This window comes from Hemiscyllium ocellatum, chromosome 9 (genome assembly GCF_020745735.1).
Source record: "Hemiscyllium ocellatum isolate sHemOce1 chromosome 9, sHemOce1.pat.X.cur, whole genome shotgun sequence".
Lineage (NCBI taxonomy): Eukaryota > Metazoa > Chordata > Chondrichthyes > Orectolobiformes > Hemiscylliidae > Hemiscyllium > Hemiscyllium ocellatum.
In genome coordinates, this window is record NC_083409.1 from 27905046 (window position 1) to 27918612 (window position 13567).

General features: G+C 45.4%; 1 protein-coding gene across 3 annotated transcripts in view; it reads left to right on the forward strand.

Moving 5' to 3' along the window:
* gtpbp3 (GTP binding protein 3, mitochondrial) overlaps positions 1-13306 on the forward strand; it is a 45253-nt gene extending 31947 nt beyond the window's left edge. For 2 of the 3 annotated variants that reach the window (XM_060830089.1, XM_060830088.1), the window contains exon 10: positions 11760-13306. In XM_060830089.1, coding sequence (XP_060686072.1) covers positions 11760-13247 — 1488 coding nt within the window. In that variant the 3' untranslated portion in view covers positions 13248-13306. The remainder of the gene's footprint in view (positions 1-11759) is intronic. The other variant, XM_060830087.1, reaches the window with a different exon arrangement.
* Positions 13307-13567: the final 261 nt, after the last annotated feature.

The following is a 13567-nucleotide window of genomic DNA, read 5'->3' on the forward strand; positions in this document are numbered from 1 at the left end:
CAGAAATGCTAAGTGGATGATCCATTTTGGCCTTCTCTAGCAGTACCCAGCATTAAAGATACCAGTCTTCAGCCAATTCAGTTCACTCCAGGTGATATGAAGAAATTGTTGGAGGTAGTAGATACTGCAAAAGGCTATGACGACAAGGACTGAAGACTTGTGGTCCAGAACTTGCCGCTCCCCTAGCCAGGTTCTTCCAGTGGAGTTACAACACTGGCATCTATCCAACAATGTAGAAAATTACCCAGGTATATCCTGTACATGAAGGGCAGGCCAAATTCAACCCAGCCAATTACTGTTCCACCAGTCTACTCTTGATCACCAGGAAAGTGATGGAAGGTGTCATCAACAGTCCTATCAAGCAGCACCTGCTCAGCAATAACCTGCTCAGTGATGACCAGTTTGGGTTCTGCCAGGGCCACTCAGTTCCTGACCTCATTACGGCCTTGGTTCAAACATGGACAAAAGAAACCTAACACATAAATAGAAAGCCGGTAACTAATGCCAGTGCTTCACTGGAGGCTCACTAATCACGGTACCTAGTATGGTGACGAAACATCTGAAAATGAACCTTACAGCTCAGCGAACAAACTTACATTCAGAACTAAATTCCAGAGGTGAGGTGAGAGTGACAGTCCTTGACATTAACCTGCATTGACCAAGTGTGGCATCAAGGACCCCTAGCAAAACTGGAATCAGTGGGTATCAGGGGGCAACCTCTTCGCTGGCTGGAGTCATACCTAGTACATCGCAAGATGATTATGATTGTTGGAGGTCAACCATATCAGCTCCAGTACATTTCTGCAGGAGTTCCTCAGGATATTCTCCTAGGCCCAACCAACTTTTTATCTGATTTATTGTTGTGATGTGTACCGAGATACAGTGATAAGCTTTGTTTTGTGCGCTGTATAGTCAGATTATACCATACAAAGTGCATCAGGTAGCTGAACAGTGTGAAGAAAACAATGTTACACCCAGAGAGAGTGATTAACATTAACATTTGAGAGGTCCATTTAAAAGTCTGATAATGGCAGGGAAGAAGCTGTTCTTGCATCTGTTTGTATGTGTATTCAAACTTTTATATCTCTCGCCTAACAGAAGATGGTGGAAGAGAGTACAGCTAGGTGGAAGAGGTCTTTAATTACATTAGGTGCTTTCCTGAGGCAGTGGGAAGTATAGCCCAAGTCAGTGGATGGGAAGCTGGTTTGTGTGATGGACCGGACTGTGTTCACGACTGTGGTTTCATGCAGTCTTGGGAAGAACAGTTGCCACATCACGCTGTGATGCATCCAAGTAGGATGCTTTCTATGATGCATTGATAAAAATTGGTAAGAGTCTTTGTGGAAATGGCGAATTTCCAGAGCCTCCTGAGGAAGTAGAGGCATTGTTGTGCTTTGTTGACCATTGTGTCAATGTGGGTGTGCTAGGACAGATTGTTGGTGATCATAACTGCCAGGAATGTGACGCTCTCGACTATCTCTACCTCAGCACCACTAATGCAGACAGAGGTCAAGCCACTGACCAGCTCCTTCATTTTGTTTACATTAATGGATTGTTGCCTTAACACCATGCTGCTAAGCACCTTATCTCTTTCCTGTATTCTGTCCCGTCATTATTGAGTCCTGCAGCATGGAAACAAGCCCTTTGGCCCAAACTGGTCCATGCCAACCAAAATGTCTACCCACTCTAACCCCGTTTTCCTGCACTTGGCCCCTATCCTTCTAATCCTTTCCTGTCCATTTATTTGTCTAAATGTCTAAGTTTCAGAAATGACAGCCAGACTACTAAGACCCCTCGGAATCCTAGTAGCACACAAACCCACCAACACACTCAAACGAAAACTAACAAACTTAAAAGACCCAGTACAACCCATGGACAAAACCAACGTCGTCTACGAAGTTCCATGCAAGGACTGCCACAAACATTACATAGGACAAACAGAAAGAAAGTTAGCCACCGGGATACACGAACACCGGCTAGCCACAAAAAGACATAACTCTCTCTCCCTCGTAGCCCTACACACGGAGGAAAAATACCACCATTTCGACTGGGACAAAACATCTATCCTGGGACAGGCTAAGCAAAGACATGCCAGAGAATTCCTAGAGGCCTGGCACTCCAACCACAACGCCATAAACAAACACATAGATCTAGATACCATCTATCAACCCCTCAGAAAATGAACAGGAAATGACATCACCACAACCTCAGGAACGCCATCCAGGAGAAAGATATAAATAGAAAGCAGGAGACAACAGCTTCGCTTCACTTGGAGGTCGCCACTGATGATGTTACCTAGCCAGGTAATGAAACGTCTGGATATCAAACCTACAGCTCAGCAGCAAACCTACACCCTATGCCTTTTAAATGTTGTTAATGTACCCATCTTGACCACTTCCCGCTAGCAGCTCATTCCGTATGTGTACCACCATCTGTGTAAAAACGCTGACCCTCAGATTCCCTTTTATTCTTACCCTTCTAACCTTAAACTGATGCCCTCTTGTCCTTGATTTCCCAACCCTGGGAAGAAGACTGTGCATTCACCCTATCCATGTCTCTCATGATCTTTTACACTTCTATAGGATTCCCCTGTCAGTCTCTTATCCTGTAAAGAAAAAAGTCCTAGCTTGTCTAACCTCTCCCTGTAACTCAGACCATTGAGTCCTGACAACATCCTTTTAAATTTCTTCTGCACTCTTCCCAGTTTAATAATATTCTTCCTATAGCAAGGTGACCAAAACTGAACACCATACTCCAAGTGCAGCCTCACCAATATCCTGTACAACTACAACATAACTTCCAAATTACTATACTCAATGCCCTGACTGATGAAGGCCAGTATGCCAAAAGCCTTCTTCACTGCCCTTTCTACCTGTGACTCGTTGTTTGAGATCCGACCTACAGCTGTGGTCGTCAGCAAACCTGTAAATGGACTTGGGGTGGAATTTGGCCACACAGTCATGAGTGTATAAGGAGTACAATAGGGCACTGAGTACGTAGCCTTGCAAGGCAATGGTGTTGAGGATGATCATGGAGGAGATGTTGTTGCCTATTCTTACTGATTGTGGTCTATGGGTCAGGAAGTTGAAGATCCAGTTGCAGAGGGGCAGGCCAAGACCTGAGTCTGAGTTTGCAGATCAGTTTGTTTGAAATTATGGTGTTGAAGGCAGAGCTGTAGACAGTAAGTAGAGCCTGATGTAGATGTCCTTGTCGTCCAAATGTTGCAGGGATGAGTGAAAAGCCAGGGAGGTGGCGATGGCCATCCCCAGCTGCTTCATCAATCACCTACCCTCCTTCACAAGGTCAGAACTGAGGACGTTTACTGATGGTTGCACAATGTTCAGCACCAATCACGATTCCTCAGATATTGAAGCAGCCCATGTTTAAATGCAACAAGAACTGGACAATATCAGGTTTGGGCTGACAAAAGTAACAAGTAACATTCGTGCCACACAAATGCCAGGCAATGACTATTTCCAGTAAGAGGCTATCCAGTCACCACCCCTTGACAGTGTTACCATCACTGAATTCCCCACTATAAACATCCTTAGGGTCACCATTGGCCAGAAATTCAACTGGACTCATCACAAACACTGTGGCTACAAAAATAGGTCAGAGCCTAGGATTACTGTGGCTACTAACTCACCTCCTGGCTTCCCAAAGCCACAAGGCACAAGTCAAGAGTGTGATGGAATACTTCCCACTTGCCTGGATGGGTACAGCTCAAACAGTATTCAAGGTGTTAGACACCATCCAGCAGCATGCTTGATTGGCACCACATCCACAAGCATCCACTCCCTCCAACACTGATGCTCAGGAGCAGCAGTGTGTACCATCTATAAGATGCACTGCAGAAATTTACCAAAGATCCTTAGACAGCGTTTTATAAAATCATAACCTCCCCTTTTCGAAGTATAAGGGCATCAGATACATGGGAACACCACCATCTTTAAGTTCGCCTCCAAGCCACACTCCATCCTGACTTGGAATTATATCACGTTCCTTCATTGTTGCTAGGTCAAGATCCTGGATTTCCCTCCCTAGGGTTGTTATGGGTCTACCTCCACAATATGGATAGCTGCAGTTTGAGAAGGCAGCTCACCACCACCTTGTGAAGGGCAACTAGGGATGGGCAATAAATGCCAGCTGGCCAGCAACGTCCAAGTGAGTATAAAAAAATCTATTATCAGAGATGATAATGAGTTCACTGGCATGCAAACTACATGACATAACTCTTGTTTGATATATCTTGGACTCAAGAAATTAACTCATCTTTTCAGACAGTAATCCCTGTTAAAGAATTTGATGTCATTGAACCTGTTAACTTGTGTGTGACTGCTTTAACTCTCTCCAAAGATGGTGCCAGATGTGCTGGGGTTTTCCAGTATTTTCTGGTTTATTTCAGATTTCCAAAATATATAGTACATTGCTTTCATTACGATACCTTGTGGAGGAACTGGAATTTTGAATAATGTAATGCATAAGATGAATGAAGGGTCTAAGTAAAGAAAAAAGCAACGTATGGAACTTGGAGGTGACATGACCATTGTCACAGAGAAACCTTCTGTGTGATAAATGAGGAGAGGCAAAGAATGATATAAATGGCAGAATTTATGTAGTGGGCTGGACGAGGGACCAGGGTACCATGATATCATTGTGAAGATAGGAGGGCTGACGGGAGAAGCAACATAATCGTGGAAAATGTAATGACCAATCCTGTCATTCATTATTAAAAGATACACAACTATGGAAAACGTGTAGAGGAACTTGTGCCCACTCCCTCAACTCCCAGTTAAATGTGCAACAGCTGCGCCATTGTCCTTTTAGAGTTATGTTTTGTAATTCCCAAGTCTCAACCTAATTTACTTTGATACTGAATAAGCATAGATATACTCCATACCTTCAGGGAGAAGATCTGATTGTAACAGAAGATATCTGCCAGAACAATGTAAAATGGGACGCACAGTCCTTTAACATCTTGAAGTAGTTGCACTGCACTTACCTTTTAAAATATCTGTTGTTTTTCTATCAGTTTTCAAATTCGTCAACCAGTTATTTCATTCTACCCTTTTTCCTCTATCCTACAGGTTATTTTATTTTCCAGTCTGCTATTGGGTTATAGTCTTTATAGATACAGCTTGCCATGTATTTCTGGTGTACATAAGCAGGAGGCTGGAAGAATACAGCAAGCCAGGCAGTATCAGGAGGTGGAAAAGTTGACATTTCAGGAGTAATTTCAGGACTGGGTGGATGTAAGGGGAGCTGCACATAACAGGGGTAATGGAAACTGGGTGGTGACGTATGGATAAGTGAAGACATGTAGAGGGTATGACTCTTGGTTATCACAGGGAAAATAGTCAGTTGGTTGAAATACCAGAAAGACTGTTACCCTAGCCAGCAAGAATTATTATTTTTCTGAGGCAAAAAAAAAATGGTCACTTAACTCTTCCTGAGATTAAATCATTTAAAAATAGTCATCCTTATTCATAGACCACTAATAGCAAAATGGGTATATTCTTATAATTTTGAATATGTCAAATTCGAATTGCTACTTGGTCATCTGAGGTGCTGAATAGAAACAAGGGAATTTTGACAGGGAATAAGGGAGAATCAGTATTTCAATGGGCAAAATTAAGTCAATTTTAAAAGAATTCAAATACTAAGTGGAAAGTAGATTCTTGGGAACCATTGCCAGAATGCTTTTGATTGGCTATATCTATTTGTATTAACTGCTGAGATGGTTTTTATTATTTGATATTGGCTAATAACATGAATATGGCACAAGATGGGATGATTATTGATTTAAAAATGGTCATTGGTGACAAATAGTCAAAATTACTATTTTCAGTGTAGATTTGGGTGGTATAGTGGCTCAGTGGTTAGCACTGCTGCCTCACAGTGCCAGGGACCTGAGTTCGATTCCCACCTTGGGTGATTTTTTTCAAAATGACAGATTGTCTGTGTGGAGTTTGCATATGCTCCCTGTGTCTGCTCCAGTTTCCTCCCACAATCCAAAGATGTACAGGTCAGGTGAATTGGCCAATGCTATATTGTCCATGGTATTAGGTGCATTAGTCGGGGTAAATATAGGGTAGGGGGATGGGTCTGTGTGGGTTACTCTTCGGAGGGTCGGTGTGGACTTGTTGGGCCGAAGGGCCTGTTTTCATACTGTAGGAATCTAATCTAATATAATCACTGAGATCTTCACTGGCTGAGCCAACACTTATTGCCTGTCCCTAGTTGCCATTGAGAAGGTGATGGTGAACTAGCTTCTTGAACTGCTGTAGTCTATGTGCTGTAGCAAGACACACAATGTTGTTAAGGCAGAAGTTCCAGGATCTTGATCCAGCCAAACTGAAAGAATGGCAATATATTTCTAAGTCAGGATGGTGAGTGGCTTGATGCGAAAGATGGTGGTGGTGATGTTCCCATATTTCTGCTGCCTTTGTCCTTTTAGATGACAGTGGTTGTAGGTTTGGAAGGTGCTCTTTAAAAAGCCTTGGTGAATTTCTGCAGTGCATCTTAAACATAGTACACATTGCTACTACTGAGCGTCAGTGCTGGAAGAAATGGATGTTTATGGATATGATGCTACTCGAAGCAGGCTGCCTTTTCCTGGATTGTTTCATGCATCTTGAGTGTTCTTTGAGCTGCACTCAAATGGGGCAAATGGAGTGGTGCCTTGTCAGGCTCTGAGGAGACAGGAGGTGAATTACTTGCTGCAAGGTTCTTAGCAACATTTTATATATGGCTAGTTCTACTCAGTTTCTAGTCAATGGTAGCCTCCAGCTGTTGATAGTGGGAGATTCAGTGATGGTCATGCAATTGAATGTCATACTAATGCAATGATTAATTCTCCCTTGTTGGAGATAGTCATATCCTGGAACTTGTGCCAATTGTCAGTTTAACCTGAATATCATCCACGTCTTGTTACATTTGGAGATGGACTGCTTCAGTATCTGAGGGGTCACAAATGGTGCTGAACATATTATGATCATCAGCAAACATCCTTACTTCTTACTTTGAGATAGAGGAAGGTCATTAATGAAACAGCTGAAGGTGGTACTATGGAGAGTAACTTCTGTAGAGATATCCTGGAACTGAGCTTACTGACCTCCAGTAAAACCCAACCATCTTCCTTTATACCAGGTGTGACTCCAATTAGCAGAGAGGTTTTCCCCGATGCCTACTGAATGAGGTTTCATTGGGGTCCTTGGCGTCACATTCAGTCAATTGTAGTCGCAATGTCAAGGGCAGTCACTCTCACCTCACCTCTGGAATTCAGCTGTTTTGTCCATGCTTGAACCAAGGCTGGAATGAGATCAGGAGTTCAGTGTGCAGATCCCAAACTGAGCGAGCAATCTATCACTAAACAACCTCTGCCTGGTATCACATTCGATGGCTCCTTTCATCACTTGACTGATAATAAAGCACAGATTAATGGACTGACAATTAGATATCTCCTGCTTTTTGTGTACTGTTTTGCCAGTGTTGTATCTGTCTCAAACAGCCTTCTAAGGCATAGGCAAGTTCTGGAGCACAAGCCTTCAGTACAATTGCCAGATTGTTGTCAGGACCAGTAGCTTTTGCAGTATTTAACGCATTCAGCTCTTTCTTGATACCATGTGGGAGTGAATCCATTCGAGATATCAGGCTGAAGATTATTGCTAACACTTCAGCCTAATTTTTTGTACTGATATGCTGGGCTTTCTCCATTTATGAGAATGGGGATATTTGTAGATCCCCTTCTTCCACTGAGTTGTTCAGTATGCTGCTGTTGGCATGCCCTCCTGTACTCTTCATTAAACCAGAGTTAATTCCCTGACTTGGTGATAGTGCTAGACTGGGGTATACATCAGGCCATGAGGTTGGAGATTGTTTTGGAGTATAATTATGCTGCTGCTGGCCCACAGGGCCCCATGACTTTGACCCAGTGACAAAGAAAAGCAGTGATAGCATTCCATGTTAGGATGGTTGGTGGGGAACTTGCAAGTGGTGGTGTTCCCGTGCATCTGCTGCCTTTGACCTTCCAGGTGTAGAGAATATAAGAAGGTGCTATTAAAAGACACCTGATAAGTTGCTGCAATGCATATTGTAGATGGAGTATACTTCTGCCACTGTGTTGGTGGTGCACAGACTTAATGTTGAAAGTGATGGTTGGGGTTCCAGTCAAGTGGGATGTTTTGGCCTGAATGATGTTGAAGCTCATTCCCAATGAAGGGCTTATGCCCGAAACGTCGAATTTCCTATTCCTTGGATGCTGCCTAACCTGCTGTGCTTTAACCAGCAACACATTTTCAGCTCTGAATGATGTTGAAGCTATGCTCATCAATGCAAGTGACTGGTATTCAATCACATTCCTAACTTGTGCTCCACATATGGTGGACAGGCTTTGGATCAGTTAGTGAGTTCCTGGCTACAGAATTTCCAGTTTCTTCCCTGCTTTTGTAGCTGATCAATGATAACTCATAGGACATTAATGAATTTCGAGGCAAGATGGTCATATTCTTGAAAGAGATGATCATTACCTGACATGTTGTATGGTGGAGGAGAAAGTGAGGATTACAGATGCTGGCGTTCGGAGTCAAGAATGTGGTGCTGGAAAAGCACAGTAGGTCAGGCAGCGTCCGAGGAACAGGAGAATCAACGTTTTGGGCAAAAGTCCTTAATCAGCAATGAGGCTTGTGAGCTGGGTGGGAGGGGGGATGGGTGGGAGGAAAAGGTAGCTGAGAATGCAATAGGTAGACAAAGGTAAGGGAGAAGTTGATGGACAGGTCAAAAGGGCTTGGGACTGGGATAAGGTGGGGGCAGGGATAATGAGGAAACTGGTGAAATCCACATTAATCCGGTGTGATTGCAGGGTCCAAAGGTGAGAAATGAGGCCTTCTTCCTCCAGGCAATGGGTGGTTAGGGTTTGGTGATGGAGGAGGCCCAGGACCTACATGTCTTTGGTGGAGTGGGAGGCGGAGTTGAAGTGTTCAACCGCGGGGGTGGGGGGGGGGGGGGGGGGGTGGGTGGGGTGTATGGCTGGTGCAGATGTCCCAGAGATGTTCTCTGAAATGATCTACAAGTTGATGTCCTGTCTCTCCAATGTAGAGGAGACCACATCGGGTGCAACGGATACAGTAGATGGCATTAGTGGAGGTGTATTTCTGTCAGATGTGAAGGATCCTTTGGGGCCTTGGATGGAGGTGAGGAGGGAGGTATGGGCACATGCTCTGCACGTCCTGTGGTGGCAAGGGAAGGTGCTGGAGTGGGGTGAGGGCTGGTGGAGGGGCCATGGATCTGACAAGGGAGTCACAGAAGGAATGGTCTTTCCAAAATGCTGATAGAGGTGAGGAGGGAAATATATCCCGCGTGGTGGGGTCTGTTTGTAGGTGGCGGAAGTGGCAGAGGTTGATGTGATGTATGTGGGGGGTTGGTGGGGTGGAAGGCTGTGTGGTGCAAATGTTATTTTGCCAATTATGTACCTGAAGAATATCATCTGAAATTGGAGCAGGCCATTTACCCCTCAAGTCTTTTCCACATTTCAGTAAGATCATGGCATCCACATTAACCTTGGCTCCCATAAAATAACTCAGCCTTAACGTATTTAGTAACCCAGATGAAGATACTATCTCAGAAGAGAATTACAAAGATTAAGAAGCCCTCTTGAGAGAAAAGAAATAGTCTTCATCTCCATTTTAAATGGACTTCCAGGGCCTTTCTTTGCTGGCATATATTGTTCTGCTGCAATGTCTTCTGTGTCTTTCCTACTGATGAGACAGGATTGCCAAAGGATGATGATAAGAGGTGTCTGGGAAATTGCCACACTTGCTGAGCCATATCTTACACTCATGTCAACTGCTAAATTCTTGGCAGCTTCACACTTCCCATGCCAGATTGTACTTCTCTGTGTAAGAAGGGGATACTTCGTGAGGCAGCTTCAAAGGAAACAAGGATTCAGGGAGAAGATAGTTTGCATCAGATATTAAAAATCACACAACACCAGATTATAGTCCAACAGGTTTAATTGGAAGCACTAGCTTTCGGAGTGCTGCTCCTTCAGCAGGTGATTGTGGAGTACACAGTTGTAAGATACAGAATTTATAGCAAAAGTTTACAGTATGATATAACTGAAATTATACATTGAAAAATACATTGATTGTTAAGTCTCTCATCTGATAGAATGACCATGTTGGTTTCACTTCTTTTATATGTAAATCACAAGCTTTATTTAAAAGTTACATTCTCGGGTTAACTTTAACAATTGGTGTCAGCCCAGATAATGTGTTGAAGGTGTTCACCCCCCTGTGCGCTATTGTCTGTGCCATAATGTTTAGACTGATTCTAATCTAAAAAATTAGTTAACAGAGTCTTTCATGGATTCATGCAGTTTTGAGCAAAGTGCAATGTAACTCTGCAAGTACAAATTCACCCCACAAATGTACATGTGTGTGTGTCTGTCTGGGGTGGGGGGTTCTGAGTGTCTGTGAGAGAGAGTGTATATATGTGTGTATGAGTGCAAAGGGGTCTAAGTCTGTGAGAGGGTATATGAAGGAGTGTGTGTGTGTGTCTGTAGGAGTGTGGGAGTGTCCGTGTGTATGTCTGTATAGGAGTGTGTGTGTGTGTGTGTGTGTGTGTGTGTATAGAGTGCAATGGTGGTCACCTGTAATGTGACATGAACCCAGGGTCCCAGTTGAGGCCCTCCCTATTGGTACCGAACTTGGCTAACAGCCTCTGTTCGGCCACTTTTCGCTGCTGCCTGATCCAAAGTCCGCCTTGGAGATTAGTCACCCGAAGGTCCAAGGTCGAATGTCCTGGACTGCTGAAGTGTTCCCCAACTGGGAGGGAACACTCCTGCTCAGTTTCACCAATGTACAATGCCTTAGGACATCCTTGCCTGCAGTGTATGAGATAGACAATGTTGGCTGAGTTGCATGAGTACCTGCCACGTACATGGTGGGAGGTGTCCCCATGCGTAATGGCAGAAGGTGTCCCCACCATTACCTGAGGCATGGTACATCGGTGAAACCGAGCAGGGGCTACAGCAACGGATGAATGGGCACCACACAACAATCAACAGACAGGAGTGTTCCCTCCCAGTTGGAGGGAGGGCCTCAACCGGAACCTTGGGTTCATGTCACACTACAGATGACCACCATTGCACTATACGCACGCGCACACACACACACACTCACACTCCTACAGACACACACACTCTCACAATCTCACATGCACCCTCTCACAGATTTAGACACCTTTATACTTGCACACATGCATATACACTCTCTCAAAGACACTCACAAACCCCCATCCCAGACACACACATGCATACATACACGTATATGTTTGGGCTTGAATTTGTACATGCAGAGTGTAAGTACATCTGGTGAGCTTAAATACCCAGACGTCCCTGAGATCAGGGGAAGTGGAAGATGAAGGGTGCTTGAGAGGTCAGGAGTACCATCACACAGAGAGTGAGAACACGAGTCATTCTAGGCCGCTGTTGTTGAATCTTCATCATCAGACTTGCTTCAGGAGCAAGTTAATTCCTCCAGCTTTCCTAAAAGAAGTGTGATATTGATATTGATATGGATGAGGGAGGAGACTGAATGTTTCTGACTGATTGCTGGTAGATGTAAATGCTTAATTGTTAAATTGCCATTCTGCGAAGTCCTCTTTCATTCGTTGTGGTTTTCTCCTCTGTTGTGTGCAGCCTGTCTCCTATGTTAAATTAGCTAAATGTAGTAATGAGACTTTCCGTTTTCTTCGAACAGTGCAATTTTCGGGCCAGCTTTGTGAGGACGCAGTGTTCAGACGCCCGAGAGAGAAGCACTATTTTTGCCATGAGCTCAGGTCAAAGCAGGTGCGCGGTCGCTGTCATCCGAGTGAGTGGTCCCGCCAGCAGCAAGACGCTGATACGCCTGACCGGTCAGAGAGCTCTTCCGCCGGCCAGAGCCGCTGCCCTCCGGCCGCTGGTGGACCCCGGGACGGGGGAGCGTCTGGACATGGCGTTGGTGCTGTGGTTCCCGGGCCCGCGCAGTTATACTGGCGAGGATTGCTGCGAGCTCCATGTCCATGGGGGGCCGGCGGTGCTCAGCGGAGTTCTCCAAGCCCTGGCATGCTCACCTGGGCTGCGGCCAGCGGAGGCAGGCGAATTCACCAAACGTGCCTTCCTGAATGGGAAGCTGGACCTGACTGAGGTCGAGGGGCTCGGAGACCTCATTCATGCCGAGACCGAAGCCCAGAGGAGGCAGGCTCTGCGGCAGATGTCCGGTGATCTGGGGCACATGTACCATGGATGGAGTGAGAGGTTAACTCGGTGCCTGGCCCATGCAGAGGCTTACATTGATTTCAGCGAAGATGACAACATCGAGGAGGGAATACTCGACCAGGTTGATAACGATGTGCGCACTCTGCAGAGTGAGATCGACCTGCACCTCCACGACAGCCGCCGTGGTGAGAGGTTGCGGGACGGTGTCCACGTAGCAATTGTCGGGCCACCGAATGCAGGAAAAAGCAGCCTTCTGAACCGCATCTGCCAGAAACCAGCCGCCATCGTCTCGCCGACAGCAGGGACGACGCGGGATGTGGTAGAGACGGCTCTGAATCTTGGAGGGTACCCCGTTCTCCTGAGTGACACTGCGGGACTCCGAGAGACGTGTGACCCCGTGGAGCGGGAGGGAGTGAGGCGTGCCCGGGAAAGGCTTTGGCAGGCCGATGTAGCGATCCTTGTGCTGGATGCCACGGAACTCCTGTCAGAGGGGACTAATGCGGTGCTGTCTTTCCTCGGAGACCATCTGAGCGGAGTAACCATGGATGGCTCTGACGAGCATCAAGCTGAAGCCAGCACGGCCTTGGCGGACTCGATTGTGGTCTGCAATAAGACAGATCTCGTTCAATTGGAGGAGCGAGACAAGCTGCACTTGGTTCTTGAAGAACAAGGGCTACATCAGGTATGCCTGCTGTCCTGCAAGACCGGCAGTGGTTTTGACGACTTCTTGCGCCTCCTGGGAGAACAAGTTGAAAAAATGTGTGGGAATCCATTGGCTGGCAGCCCCAGTTTAACTCAGGCACGTTACCGGCTGCACCTCCACAACTGTGCCCAGGCACTAACAGAATATCACCGTTACCGAGAACTGGATCTCGTTCTTGCCACAGAGCAGCTGAGAGTAGCCTTGAGACAACTAGGAAAGATCACTGGGAAGATTGGAGCCGAAGAAATCCTGGAAGTTATATTCAGGGATTTTTGTATTGGAAAATAAAACTTCTGAAGAAAGAGCTTTTAAACTCATCCGGTGTCATTGAGACTTTACACAAGGTGGGGAGCAGTATTCCAACTTCTGGGGACAGACTAAGATAGGGACTGAAAACAGCCCTTGCAAAACATTATAATTCAGTTCAGCTGTCATAGGATTCACTCATCAAGCTAAGTGGCATTGAATAAAAGCCAATAGAGAATCTATCACTGCAGGAACTATTAATGTATTCACTACCTCCATTGACTTTAGCAATTCACATATTTTAATAGGGTTTCACTGATTGAACAGCAGGCATAGAGTCCAGAGTCATAGAGATGTACAGC